The sequence below is a fragment of the Mixophyes fleayi genome, chromosome 1, assembly GCF_038048845.1.
Source record: "Mixophyes fleayi isolate aMixFle1 chromosome 1, aMixFle1.hap1, whole genome shotgun sequence".
In the NCBI taxonomy this organism is placed as follows: domain Eukaryota; kingdom Metazoa; phylum Chordata; class Amphibia; order Anura; family Limnodynastidae; genus Mixophyes; species Mixophyes fleayi.
Window position 1 is genome coordinate 107,594,699 of NC_134402.1, and position 14,837 is coordinate 107,609,535.

At 38.2% G+C, this 14,837-nt stretch overlaps 1 protein-coding gene across 1 annotated transcript in view; it reads left to right on the plus strand.

Moving 5' to 3' along the window:
• The window catches only part of OTUD4 (OTU deubiquitinase 4), a 59,764-nt gene that overhangs the window by 24,598 nt on the left and 20,329 nt on the right, over positions 1-14,837 (plus strand). Inside the window, exons 10-14 of the mRNA XM_075199168.1 lie at positions 2,086-2,150; positions 8,360-8,460; positions 10,120-10,244; positions 10,345-10,516; positions 11,605-11,767. Of these exons, the coding sequence (XP_075055269.1) occupies positions 2,086-2,150; positions 8,360-8,460; positions 10,120-10,244; positions 10,345-10,516; positions 11,605-11,767 (626 nt within the window). The remainder of the gene's footprint in view (positions 1-2,085; positions 2,151-8,359; positions 8,461-10,119; positions 10,245-10,344; positions 10,517-11,604; positions 11,768-14,837) is intronic.

Here is a 14,837-nt window from a genome sequence, read left to right on the forward strand (position 1 = left end):
TGGTCAGGTAATGCAGATTGACTAATAAGCAGCTGTCTGTAACGGCCATCCATCTATTAATGAATAAATTATAATAAGGACATTTAGTTTCACCTGTGAGAACTAGCCAAATTGTGCAAGGGCCTGCAAGTTATGTGGATTTGTAAAACAGATTTAAAATTGTGATTGTACTGACGGTATCTGTTACTTGTGTGGTGATCATTCAAGTAAAACCTCCCACTAACTGGCTCAAACTCCCTTTAAGTGTATGCCATTTGTTTTAGCCAATTGTCTCATGTTTTTTTACTCTATATTATTTATCATGTAAGTAACGATTTTGCTAAAGTCCATAAATAATGCATGTTTATCTCCGACAGTGTTTTGTGTGAGAGGAATAACATTTCACCTATTTTGAATTCAGGAGGTTAAGCTTTCCCTTTTAGAAGAGGGGACACTTCAACTTCAAAAAAGCAGAGACTGGCTTGGCCTCCTCCTTTACAACTTCTACATCCTTTTTCACAAGAAGATATATTATGTGCTATATGGCTTATACTTAGGTCTAGGCTATTCAGGTTTTCAAAGCTCCAGAATATTCCTTCCTGTTTGATGAGTTGGGGAGGAAGGAAGTCCTCTTCTGAGATGACCTGCATGAAACAGAATTCAGAGTATGATATAGGAATTGCAGAGATCCTTTACTTTTTTTTGGCCAGAAACCAGACTATCTTTGGAATTCAGCTTTGGGACCTATGGTTAGGTTTTGACTTTGCAAGAACTTGCTTGCACTTGTAAATATATCTTTGTTAAATGTTATTTCAGCACATTTGATAACTGTATAAAAAAGCAATATATAATTAATAATGGGTTCCTTGGTAGCAGGATTAGATTGCTTAAATTTGTTTGGGGGGGGGGGGATCAAATAGGAATCCTTTGTATGTTGGTAAAGGAACAGGTTAAAAATCTTTGCAATGTCAGTAGACTATTCTCCATTCTGTCTGGAGATTTTGTTCATACTTTGCAATGAAATTTGGGACATCTTATTTTACTTTCTATAGATACTTATTATTCAGGCATTCTGTTCCTTCGACATTCTTATTACAGATGCTGCATACTAAAACAACATGAGGCTTCTTAAAAGCTACTTAAACTACATTTAGTATTTGTGGTTGACCTTTGGTGCAGCTAAAGTACACTGGGTTGTAGTTGGGCTCTCTTCAGTCCAAGAGTCTCCATTGAGTAGATCAGATGCAGAAAGTACCTATTATATGTTTGTTATGTTGGACTGATTTTTGGTATTTTAGCTCCCAAGTCCTGCTAAATTGACTTCTAGGGTATTGGTGTCATGGATCAAAGGATAAGCTGCAAACAGTAACTCGTTGATATTGTAAATGAAGCTTCTAACAAACAACTGCAAAAAATGTGATTTAGGAAACAGAGTAAGACCATATTTCTTTACAAGTCTTGCATTTTTCAAGACTTTAATCTTGGGATCAATAAATGGAACGCTTCTTTCCAACCCTTCACACCCAGAAATCATGCTGGAGTTTTTATTTATTTTTATTTTTTTATCTTCGTTCTGCTTTTATCATGTAGGTTGCCTATGCTTTTGGTTATTGAAGTAGTCCTGGTAGCATGAAGGGTAAGACAGGATGTTTCTTTCCACTTTTTTCTCTTGAAGTGTCATTCCTCCTAAAAGTGGATACTGTGTCCCAAGAAATGTTTTCCATAGAAAGCTTTAAAGAAAAGGATTTATGTATTATTTTAAAAATACTTAATTTACGTTTATTAGATGTGATACACAATATCACACTTCGATTATGACTTCATAGCACTGCTTATTTTTACTTATGCAAATTTCTATGTGTATTTTTATGTTTATTTATAATAGTATAAGTTTTAATTATGTTCTAATACCATTATTCATACGTTTTAGAAACTTGTAGTGCAAAGCAACATGTTTGTTTGTTACCTTGAAAATCACATTTTATATTTTAGTCCATCTCTTCTTGACACTTCATGTTGGAAAAATGCAAATGATAATCATTGTATTGTGTACTTTCTATTGATCACACTGTTCTATAGTGCTTGGATATGTTTGTTGTCTTTTAGATCAGGAAAAGCTGGACTTCTCCATTGCTTCTGGTATGCAGTATTCTGTTGGGGACAAATGCCAAGTGAGTTTGTTTTTTTGTAAATACAAATATCACAAATGCAAAGAGCAATAAAGACGGCAATAATAATAAAAAACAAAAAGATTAGTATCAACACGTGTTATAAGGCTATTCCATAATCAGCTGATGCAGTATATCTGTTTAAATATATCCAAATTGCACAGATTGCTGGAAAATATGGGAAAAACACACAGGGGACGGGTGTGTGTGGGTAAAAGGGTCATCAAGGCAACAACAGGCCAAATAGGTGGGAAAAAAGTGACCACACCAGCCACATAGGTAATAGACCGTTTGTAAAGAAGCCTGGTTTTCCAAGACTTCCAGTATTCATTCTGAGGTGGCCAGGCCAGTGCAAAAATATGGTTCATTTTTGCATGAGTGATCTTGTCTGTGTAACCAAATACAACGCCAAAAGAGTAGAACTATATGACATTGTGATTAGAGAGAGAGAGGTAAAGAGACTGAGGAAACAAGGGAGTGAAGCAGTGGAACTATCACTTACCAAAGGACTAACAAAATATGTGACCCTTAAGGCTGAAGGAATGCATTTGTTGAAGAGCATTGTAAAGAAAGGGGAAAGAGAAAAAAAAAAAAAAAAAGTCACACACTAGATAAGGGTCATTCCACATCAAATCAACACAATTTTAGAAAAAAGTCTACCTTACATTCTCTAATTTAAATTAAATTTGGTATAATAAATGCTGCCGTGGGTGTAAAGGAAACCCACAAATCTTAGGTCTATATGTACACTGGTTTTGAAGTTTAATGCATTTAAAGCTGCAAAATTTGCTTTTAATATTTTTTCAAATACATTTGTAGCTACCCTGATATAGAGAGAGTCGGGCCTCTCTTTATGGGCTTTCATATATAACACAGCAGTATGTTTCAATAAAAATTAAAAATGTAAAATTTTCAAAATTTTGATTTTCTCAAAAAGCCATATTTTTACATTTTTGAAAAACATCTCAAAATGTGTTCATACTGTTGTTAATAAATTCCCAAAGGTGTGTGTTATATCAAATGAAAGCCCATAGCAAGAGATTTAAAATGAGACATTGCCAAACTCTCTCTAGCTCAATCCGGTGAGCTACAAATGCAATTTTAAAAAACGTTAAAAGCTAATTTTTCGTTAAAAAAAAGTGCAGTTTTAAAGGTGTACAACTTCAAAACCAGTGTACATATCAGCCTAAGATTTGGGGGTTTTCTTTACGCCAATGACATAATTTATTATACCAAATTTCATTACATTCTGAAACAGTCAGTTTGAAACCCTGTGTTGATTTGATGTGGAATGTCCCATAATGGTTTCCTAGAAGGAAAGGTACAGAAAAATAAAAATTCACATTAACAAATATGTAATCCTGTTTCAATATCTTAATTATATCAAACCATAACTCAAAAAGTAGTATATAAAATATTAGCCGTTAATAGGAGATTTCAAAATGTCAGGAAAGATGTAAATAAGTTAAGTGACTGGGTCGGGTCACAAACTGATAGCGCTTAAAGGGATCAAAGAAATGGTAGGCTGGAACCAATCGGAGACAAAGGACCCAAAACATCCAGTATTTATATTACAAAATATATTCATATAAGTATAAAAACAACACTTGTTAGCTATTTATTTTTTTTGCATTTTGGGGAGGGTATATGTTTATACTCAGATCATATATAGGTTTCAAACTTGAGTAACCCCTAAAATAGAATTATTTTAACTTAAACTAAAGAAACTAGACCACAGTGTACTTTATTTACACAAAATCTTCAAAGAGACTGATACGCAGGTATAATGTCTCCTACACAACGTCATAACTGAGTGAGGTTCTGTTCACAAATGAAGAGCTAATAGAATATTACATCTGCACTGCAAAAATGGCTAATGTTCCAACTTTATAGGATGGCTAATCTAAAATCTCAGGTATTGGATATACCAAATAGATCTAAAGAATCCAGATAAATATTATAGGGAGATGTAAAAACCATACGTAACGCAGTATTTTGAGTTAGGTAGGCAGCTGAGCAAATACAGAATTGCGTACTTGATTGTCAGGCAATTCTGATAAGCATATGGCTGATAGAAAATAGAACTTACAAAGTGTTTCTGATAATGTAGGTTTTACTGTTCCTAAGCCCTGTACTTTAAAGTGGAAACCTTAATCATTCTCACGCCTGCTGCTCTTTAAGTGTCACTTATTGGGCATAATAAACATCTTTCTCTGGCACAACCATTTGGGGGACACTGCTGACCCTGGGTTATAGAGGGCGCTGTGTGGAGAGTAAGGCACTAAACCTACCTGCCAATCCCTTCTCCCCTCCTCCCCCCTGCCCTCTATTCCCTCTGGACGGAAGAGGTCAGTTTTTAGTAATTTCCAACAGAGTAGGGCACTTTTTAGTTTAGTCTTTTCTTTTATTTATTTGTATTCTGTTTTTCAAGCTAGCAGTGTTCACATTGTGTTCACCTGCACAGTGAGACTGGGAGTGCAGCTCAGTGTACGTCACCTGTTCGAGATGTCAAACGAAGTTGCCTAGTGCAGTGTTGGCAAACCTGTGACACTCCAGGTGTTGTGAAACTACAAGTCCCAGCATGCTTTACCAATATATAGCAGCTTATTGCTGGAAGAATATGCTGGGACTTGTAGTTTCACAACACCTGGAGTGTCGCAGGTTAGCCAACACTGGCCTAGTGGATGGTCGGTCCTGGTGCACGGCTTGTGTGTCTCAGGATTTGGGTCCCCATTCGTCTGCTGGGGACACACCCGACTTGGTTCTAGAACTGGCAAGGTCCATTACGGAACTCGAGACGGGAAAATGCACAGTCTGGGTTCGGTAGGTGATGATGATTTTCCCGCCTCCTCTTCGACTAGTATCTTATCGAGCCCCTGATGCATTAGTGACGTCACAAGAACCTCCCTGGATGCAAAACCGGGAGAGGTCAGTTCAGGGATTGATCCGTGTATCTTCCTCCCTAGAGAAGTTGTTGGAGACAACATCTTCCGGTAGACAATGAAAAGACCAGGCTCATTCCCAGATTCAGGAGCTAGTAGACTCCAATTCAAAAGGATGGGGAAATTCAGGACACCTCAGAAAATGAGAACCTGGGAGGATTATTCCTCAGTAGACAGACCGCTAGAGTTGCGGGCAGTCTTCAGTGCTCTGGTTCAAGCACAGTCCTTGCTGAGGGACAGGTCCATTCGGACCCAGTCCGACAATGCCACGACTGTGGCATATATCAACCACCAGGGGGGGAACAGAAGTCCCCCACTATGAATGAAGCTGTCAAGGTCATACGTTGGGCGGAACATCTAGTTCCGGCCATCTCAGCGGTATATATCTCAGTGGTGGACAATTGGGAAGCAGACTACTTGAGTCATCTTGCCAATCAACCCAGGGAATGGTCCCTCCCTTAGGTGTTTGCTTAGGTTGTGAACAGGTGTGGTCAGACAGAGGTCGACATGATGGCCTCACGGCCAACAAAGGGGACTGGTATTGTGCCAGATCCAGGGACCCACAGGCGTCATTAGTGGATGCCCTGACTGTCTCCTGGAACTACCAGCTGGTATATATCTTCCTTCCTATGCCGTGTTGCCTTGGGTGCTGAAAAAGACCAAGCGGGAAAGGGTGCTGGTGATTCTACTGGCTCCAGATGATCTATTACCATGCTCAGATCTTCTCAGCATGGTAATAGATGCGCTGTGGAGACTCCCTCTTTGGGAAGATCTTCTCAGTCAGGATATGTTTTTCCATCAATACTTAGCACGCCTGGCTTTGACAGCCTGACGGTTAAGGTCTTGATGCTTCGTAGAAAGGGTTTCTCTGAAAGGGTCATCCAGATGTTTATTAAAGCCAGGAAACCAACGTCTTTCTTTTTTTACTGGCAAATTCCTCAGCAAGACATGTTTCTGAGTTGGCAGCCTTATCTTGCTGGTTTCTCTTTCTTATTATTCACATAGACAGGGTTATTTTGTGTACCAAGGGCTTCTTTCCAGCCAAACGTGGTCTCCAAATTTAATTTCAACCAGGATATTTTAAACCCTGCATTGTCCCAGGACTTGCAATCAGGTAGTCAGGATTCCCTTATTCTTTTGGATGTGGTTCAGGCTTTTCGGATCGACGTAGCTTCAATACGTAAGACTGACTGTTTTCTGGTGTTATGCGACACTCGCAAACGTGGATGACTGGTCATTAAACAGATGGGTAGCCGGCTGCTGCTCAGTCACTGGATCTAATAGATGTCAGCAGTGCCCAGCTCAGCGAATAGTTGGAGGGTAACGCCTTCAAACTCTTAAGGGGAGTTTGCCTGCCTTCATAAATTTCTCCTTGATTTAAGGTTGATGGTCTGTTGGCATTCTGTAAGTGTGCCCCATTTCAGCGTATAGCTCCTTGTTTATTAACTGGTGCTCTTAATATGCTAACTTTTCAAATATTACAGCCATTGAAAAAATATTTATTTTTTAATAGCTACTTAATAAAATGTTTTTAAAAAATTGCAAGACAAATTGCAGTGGAAATGGAGGACACTCCTTTTGATCTGCTTTAAAGTGGGCCTTTCATTTACACACAAGGGAATCCGTTTTGTCGTTTGATTCGGTGTGTAGCTATCGATTTGCAAATGGTGACACTCTGTGAACATTGTTCGCAAGGTTTTAATGGACTCCATTGTGTGTAGGTGACAGGTCCACAATAATTGCTTGATATAGAGAAAAATATCTAATTGAATAGCTGTGTGATTTTGTTTATATCTTTAGAAAAATAAAAATGTAGTAAGTCACAGCCTCTAGTTAAATGTGATGTCTATCCTACTGCAGTCTTTTTAATTTACAATTAAAATGTTACTTTACCATCATATTCATTGAACAGTTGTCAAGTTTCTTTACTGGCAGTATGTTCATAGGAAACTGCTGTCAGAGATGTTAATTTAGATGGAAATACCAATGGGTTTATGCATAAGTTATATATCTGTACAAGACAATAATATACAGAGGTGTAGTATCCAACATCATTTTTTTATTTTTTTTTTACCAGTTATGGTAGTGTCGATTAGCTCTTGCTTAAGTGCATAGTTCAAGTGTTTAGGGTTTTCAAATGGTTTATTTATATGGTTGGCTTTAAATTGTATTCTCATACATGAAACCACAACTTTTTCAAAATACGGCCATTATACAAATATGCAAAGAATATAGGCAGGGGAGTTTTTGTAACTATTTTTTTTTTATTTTATTTGTTCCTTAAAGTTCTGTGCTTTCTTTAAACTTATTAACTGTTTGTACACCCAGATGCCTTTCTTTCTACGTATGCATGCCCACCATTTGTATATCAAATCCAGTGTGTCCCTTGAACCATTCACTTTATAGCATATATCTAGCTTCATCCTCTAATAGTTTCCTCTTCATGTTATACTGCTTTTTGTTCTTTCTGTTCATGGCCAGATTTTAACTAAGATTGAGAAAAGAAAGCTTAGAACTTTAGAATCCTTATTCCTCCAGGAAAACATCACATGCTTCAGCAAGTAGTATGCTTGTCAATAAAAAGCTCCTAGTAGAAAATATAGTACCTAAACACAAACCTTTACTAGCTTATAGTTTCCAGCCCTAATTGTGATGCCAATAGTTATCATCATTGTGTCACCATGTGCTTCCTGACCTGCAGTTCTTTCCTGCTAATCAATTGAGTTTTGGGGGTAGATTTACTAAACTGCGGGTTTGAAAAAGTGGAGATGTTGCCTATAGCAACCAATCAGATTCTAGCTTTCATTTATTTAGTACTTCTACAAAATGACAGCTAGAATCTGATTGGTTGCTATAGGCAACATCCCCACTTTTTCAAACCCGCAGCTTAGTAAATCTAGCCCTTGAACTCTCTTGGATTGAGCTAGAAAGCCAGTATGATGCTTTTTGGAGGAAGTGGGAGAGTTACGACAGGAACAATTGACTTTCTTTTAATGAATTTGTCTCCCAAGAAAGGTACAGTGAGCACTTTCAAGTGTGCCTATTTATTTTCAATAGTCCATTTTAGTATTCCTTTGAACTAAAGCATGGAGGCATCACAGGAAGATTGTTGGAAGGTAATGAAAATGCCCCACATACATATTGAAACACTTGTGGTGCTGTATATTTGGTCTGAAATATTTGGAACATGTAAATGCAATATTTAATCTAAGTGCTTTTCTTCCTCTTAAAAGTTTCTGGAATTTCTCAATGCTGTCTTATTGATTGTAGGTCTGCTTAGAGCCAGGTGGAGTGTTTTATGATGCACACATCCAGGAAGTTGGTGTGGAGAATGGACCGGCTGTTGTATTTGTGGAGGAGCTGGGGCAGAAGTATGTGTATTTGTTTTTGTTTAACCTCTGCTGATTGGACAGGTCATATAAGAATATCATTCAATTAACCTTGTATAACTCCAGTAGATTTCAGTGGATACACATCTTTCCTGGCTCTCTATAAAGTCAGACTAACTCCTGAACTTGTCTGGCTATCTACTGAAATCTGCATAGTTTTATCCACCACTATATTAGGTAATTTTGGTAAATTATGAGTGGTTGAACTCACTGTTCAGCCAATTGTGTCACAAATGCTGCATTTAAAGTTTTAATTGCACTTTGTGAATTTTATAAATATGGGGGTCAATTAATAGTGTATGTAGATATAGCTTGCTCATAGTTATTTAAAATAGTTGCAAATTTTTCACTGTAGCTAAAACTCTCTATAGTGTTATATATACTGTATACATTACGCTTTCACCTCCGCAATATAGCTAACTCGTATCAGACCCTTCCTCTCAATCAATGCCACCAGAACTCTCATCCACACCTTGATTATTTACCGCCTTGATTACTGCATCCTCCTGCTTACTGGTCTCCCCCCGAAACCGTCTCGCTGCTCTTCAGTCCATACTCAGTGCTGCAGCCCGACTTAGCTTCCTCTCCCACTAGACTACATCTGCCTCCCTTCTCTGTCAAGCACTGCACTGGTTCCCTCTCCGTTACAGAATCCTTCTCAAACTCCTCATCCTCACTTACAAAGTCCTCTTTAAACTCCTTAAGTCTCCAACCTCATCTCCATTCATACCCTCTCTACCCCTTTAGTTAGCTAACGACCCCTGTATGACCTCCCATCAGGTTATCTCGTCTCATACCCACATTCAAGACTTCTCCTGTGCTGTCCCTTTCTCTGGAATGATCTCCATCGCTCTATCAGGCTTTCTCCTAGTCTGCACATCTTCAAACACTCCCTTTAAAACCCACCTTGACTACCTACCCCTTCATGATCCCTCTTCACCAGTCTTAGTACTCCTCGCCCTCTTTCTCTTTCCTCCTCTGTTCACCTTACTACCTGCTATTTTTCATCCCCCAGAGCTTTACTTTCCTCACTGCTTTGTGTCTCTTGTTAGTTTGTCCCTCCCTTCTAGATTGTAAAATCACGCGATCAGGACTCTTATCCTCATGGCCCGCCTCTGTTACCATTACCCTCGTCTCCCCTACTTGATTTACTTTTCCCTAGGCCCCTGCCCCAGGTCTCATCTTCTCTCTTGTCTTCCCACCTCGCTGGCTTTAATCCTGTTAGTTGCTCCCACACTCTAGGGCACAGGTAAAGCTTGCTTTATTTCTCTCTCCTCTCCCTTGCTTGCTTTAGTTTTCTTCCCCTTTCACTCTCTAGCTTCTTAGTATCCTGCCCCCACTTAAGCCTCCTTAGTACAAGTGGATTGATAATTTACTACATTTTGTTGGTATTGCCCATTATGCCATGTCCTGTTTTGCCCTATGCTCTACTGGGTTGATCGTTTACTGCACTTTGTTCATGTAATCCCCTGTAGGCCATGACCTGTTTTTTGGGGTTTTTTTTTGTTATTTTGTGGGAGGGGGGTTGTTTTTTTGTTTTTGTTTGTTTTTTTCTCCCCATGCACTATGTACAGCGCTGCGGACACTTTGTGGCGCCTTATAAATAGACAATAATAATAGTAGTATAATTTCTATTTTTAGGCATGTTGTTCAGCTGAAAAACCTTAAGCCGGTCCCATTGACAAGCGGTAGTATAGATGCCTGGAACACTGTTGCAGGGAAAAAGATGAAGAAGTCGTCTGCAAGTGGCCCAGCCGTACAGTTTGGTAAGTATAAATAGATATCCTGCTTTGAATTTTTTTCGTTTTTTTAGGATGATGTTGGACTTTTGATAATAAAGTAACAGATTATATTTATTATTGTTAGAGAAGGATTACAGGGGACAGAAGAGCTATGGTAAACCAATAAAGACTCAGTCTGCCTCGTCGCCTCGTTTGCAACAAGTCTCTGCGATCAAGCAGCATGGGCTGTCTTCAGACCAAGCCACAACAAGTGAGAACAAGGGACGGAGTAGGACTCCTCCAAAAGTGCCTGGAAGGTAAACTCCTGTAACCAACAGAAAAACATGCAGCACTATTGTGCCCTGAATGTTTACATGCCAACATAGATTGCAGGTGATAGACTTTTTTTAAAAGGGGAAAAAATAAAACAATAAAAGCTATAATCAGATTTCATGTTAGACACATTTATTTCATGCTAGAGGCACATTACACTGGTTAGTTTAAAAGTACAATTGCCTGACCTTTATTCCTGTGTAAAATGCACTTGCATGAAAGACACTTTTGTTATTGCTTGTCCATGGCAAAGTATCCTAACATCTTTTATCATTCCACTGGAATTTAACAATGAGCAGACCCTGTTGTTTTGCACCTCCCATTCGTATTTATAGGTTTAATTTGCTAGACTTTAAAGTTGTATTTGCAGCTTTGATGCCATTATATTTTCTTACACTTCCATTTTTCTGTAGATATTGAACAAAGTGCCCTATTTGTTATGAATAGATTATGCAGTATTTTCACTTTATAGGGACACTACCATTGTTTTTGTTGTTTTTCAACATTGCAATTTCCATTGTTTTGCATAAACCAAAAATACACCATACATACACCATATAAATCAATAAAATGAGCGCATTGGTTGAAAAGGGATTGTGGAAACTCTGTGTAGGGTTATTCCCAGTTTGTCAGTACCAAAGCTAGAGAATACAAACATCATCAGTACACATCCATACTATATGCATCAACAGAGACCATAGGTATTGCTTCAACCCTAACACCCTTCATTTTTATTTATTTTTATTTGTCCAGACATCAACACAAAAGGTCTACTGGCCTATGTAATGATTTGGTAGAGTTCACTTAATTTCTTCTGAACACCATGGACGACAGATCAGGGTCTTTCCATTTCTATAGCGCTTCTTTCTGTGTATAAAATAGCAACAGGCTAGAAGTCTATCCTTGAGGCCACTTTTTCTGCTAGGAAGCCTACCCCTCTCAACCCCCCAACAAAAAATAATTCATGTTACAGTATGTTGTACTTTTAAGGATATAATTTAGTCTATTAATCAACAATATGTGGAAGTAATTGTGGAATAATATTATTACTCATGCTTTCATCTTTTCACAGGAAGCTTGAGCGGGAGCGTAGTGAAGAATCAAACTACTTCAAAAGAGAGAATCTTTACTTTGGTCTGACTCCAGAGGAACGTAGGGAGAAACAAGTCATTGAGGAGTCAAAGTCTTTGTATGAGATGCAAAACAGGGACACTGATGCATTTCCAGCCTTATCTGTAAGTTGTTTTGTTTTTTTTTGTTTTTGTTTTTTTTCTTCTAGAAAAATCCAGATCTGTTTCATTGGTGTTGATAAAAGTAGTAAAACGATATCATTTGATTTTATTTTTCTTAACTGTATGGTCTATACATCTACACAGATCTATCAATAAAATGAGACACCACTTTTGGACAACCCGATCTCAAACTAACCTTTCTCCTACATAATAGGAGTACCAGAAACTCTGTTGTAAAGTTTAGATAAGATAGCGTTCAGCCTTACAATGCTATTCTGATGTTTTGTTTCATCAATTCTTTCTTCAACTTTTAACTATGCGCTTCATACAATGTACTTTAATGTTGTAGCCTAAAAAAAAAAATTTTTTAATGAAGTCCTTTTCATGGTTTTTCTTTTAGGGTAAACATTACAGACATCACTGGTGGGGTTAAGCTCAAATTTGCCATCGCTTGAATTACTAATGAAATTTCTAACCCATTTATTGATCTGTCTCCTGTGTGTGTTCACATTCTGCAGTGCTGTCTTTTGAGATGCTGTGGGATAGTGTTACACAATTTATGAATGACTCGTTTTTCCAGTCAGAAAAAATACCTGCCACAGTAGAGTATGCGCTGCATTTGCAACAGGAATTGTCACCGTTTTGGGTTCAAATTACATTTTTCTTTTATTCCAGTTTGAAAAAAATGTGGTGTACTAAAAGGAACATTGACGCCAGTGTTGGATAACATTCCCCTATAAGTTATCTGACTTCATTTAGTGAACAGTTGAACCTTCTTATATTTATGTTTGAGGTTTAACATACTAATTTAATATTTGTATGTTTAATTAAATAATTGTTTATACATGGACAAAAAACGGGATATCTGCACTTCCCAGAATTTGTATATATGCAGCCAGGGGAGTGAGTGGAAGGGGAATGGTCCTAAACCCCTAGGAATAACTAAATAGAGGATTCCCCGGCGCAGAGGGTGGGGGGGGGGGGGCAGGGGATAGAGTGGATGTAATAATTTTGACACAGAAGTAGATGTATGGATTGTATTGTATGGTAACCAATTACAAAATACACAAGTGATCACTCTATAATAACAATCAAATGGATATAAACAAATTGACAGTTGCCAAATCACAGAAGAGCACGTCGGCTCACAGTCCATAAATTGGAGTGTACCGTATAACTGGGTCGTTTATGATTGTGGACCCTCGTAATCTTAAAGAGAGAAAACCGATAATAACATAATGAACTGGAGAGAAAGTCTGTAACTGCAACTAAAATCGCTATACAACTTTTATGAGTAATAGTTGCCAGACACCGTGAGGTAACTTAAGGTATGCAAACACTTAACTGAAAGTCCTTAAATCAACAGTCCAGACGGGATTATGATAATCCATATGGAGAAAAATACCTTGTCGGTATGTATCTGCATACACTGATTCTCCGCTCCCAAGTGTCGTGAACGGCTCGTGTTGGTCTTTTTGTAAAGTTCTGATATTCCACTGTATCTTTTTTCTTAATAAGATTGTCTCTCTCTGTCTCTCTCAACTGTAGGTAGGCAGTATCTACGATCTCTAGCTTGTAGTCCTTTTCTAGGAATCTTTCCTTAAGAATGAGGGCTTGTTCATCAAATTGGGCTAGATGCATACAGTTACGCCTAAGTCTGGTCTATTGTCCCTTGGGAATATTTTTGAGCCAGTTGGGATGATGGCTACTGGATGTATGGATAAATGAATTACAATCCACTTTTTTTTAAAAAAAAGTTTTTAGTGGCAATCTTGCCATTCTTAACAAAAATTTCTAAGTCAAGGAACTCAATGCTTTGATCACTGATGTTATGAGTGAATGATATGTTGAGCTGGTTGTGATTTATGTGGGCAAGGAATAGATCTAGTTGAGTCCGTTCACCTTTCCAAATACAGAACACATAATCTATATACCTTTGCCATAATAGAATGTAATCTTGGAAGGGATTGTTGTTCCAGGTGTTAAGTTCTTCCCAGTGGGCTACAAACAGGTTTGCGTAACTTGGCGCAAATTTTGCACCCATCGCAGTCCCGCGAACCTGTCTGCAGTAGTTCCCACTGGAGCAGGTTATGATGCATGGTTATGATGAAGAACAAATGATATACTATCCAACAGGAAATCGATCTGTTTGTGTGGGAGGTCTGACAACTGGTTTAGAATAGATTAGATGTGGTCGCAGCCAGCCTGGTGGTCAATTATTGCGTATAGCGAAACCACAAGTTAAAAGGAGGTAATTTGGTTCCCAGTTAACATCTGTAAGGATTTCCAAAAGATGGCCGGTGTCTCCTAGATGGCTCTTTTGTAACACGACTAGTGGTTGAAGTTAGAAGACTATATAGGTCGATCGATTGGTCGTAAGAGACCCAATGCTCGAGACAATGGGTCGGCCAGGTGGGTTAATGAGGGTCTTGTGGATTTTCGGCATCTGATATATAACAGGAATCCTAGGGTGCTGAATAGAGAAGTACTGGTATTCTTCTTTATTAATGATACCTTTAAGTGAAGCTCTGCTAAGGAGTGTTTCAAGTTCTTTAAGGTAAATGGAAGTGGGATCTCCATTAAGGAGCTCGTAGGTAGTGTTATCCTTAAGTTGTCTTTCCAGTTCATTATGGTAGTCAGCTGTGTTAAGATTCGTCAGACCTCCCCCCTTATTGGCTGATTTGATAATGATATCTGGATTATTGGTAAGTTATTTAATGGCCACCCTTTCTGCTGTCGTAATATTGGAATGATTCCCAATTTTTTGAATGTTAAGATCTTCCAGATCTTTTTCCACTAATTTCTCAAAAGTATTGATAAATGGTTCTTTAGTATATCTTGGGTAAAAAGTAGACTGTATTTTAAGGTTTGTATGTTTAAAGTAGTCGGTCTCAGAATTAGAGGTGCGGGTGGCTATAGATCTCAAGGGATCTGCAAAGAATTTCTTGAGTTAGTCTCCTGATGTACTTATGAACATCTATAAAGGTATCGAACGTGTTAAGCTCTTTCTCGGGGGCGAGACCCTTTTGTAAGATTTGTTTTTGTGGGGTAGTGAGTTAGACTTGACTAAGAT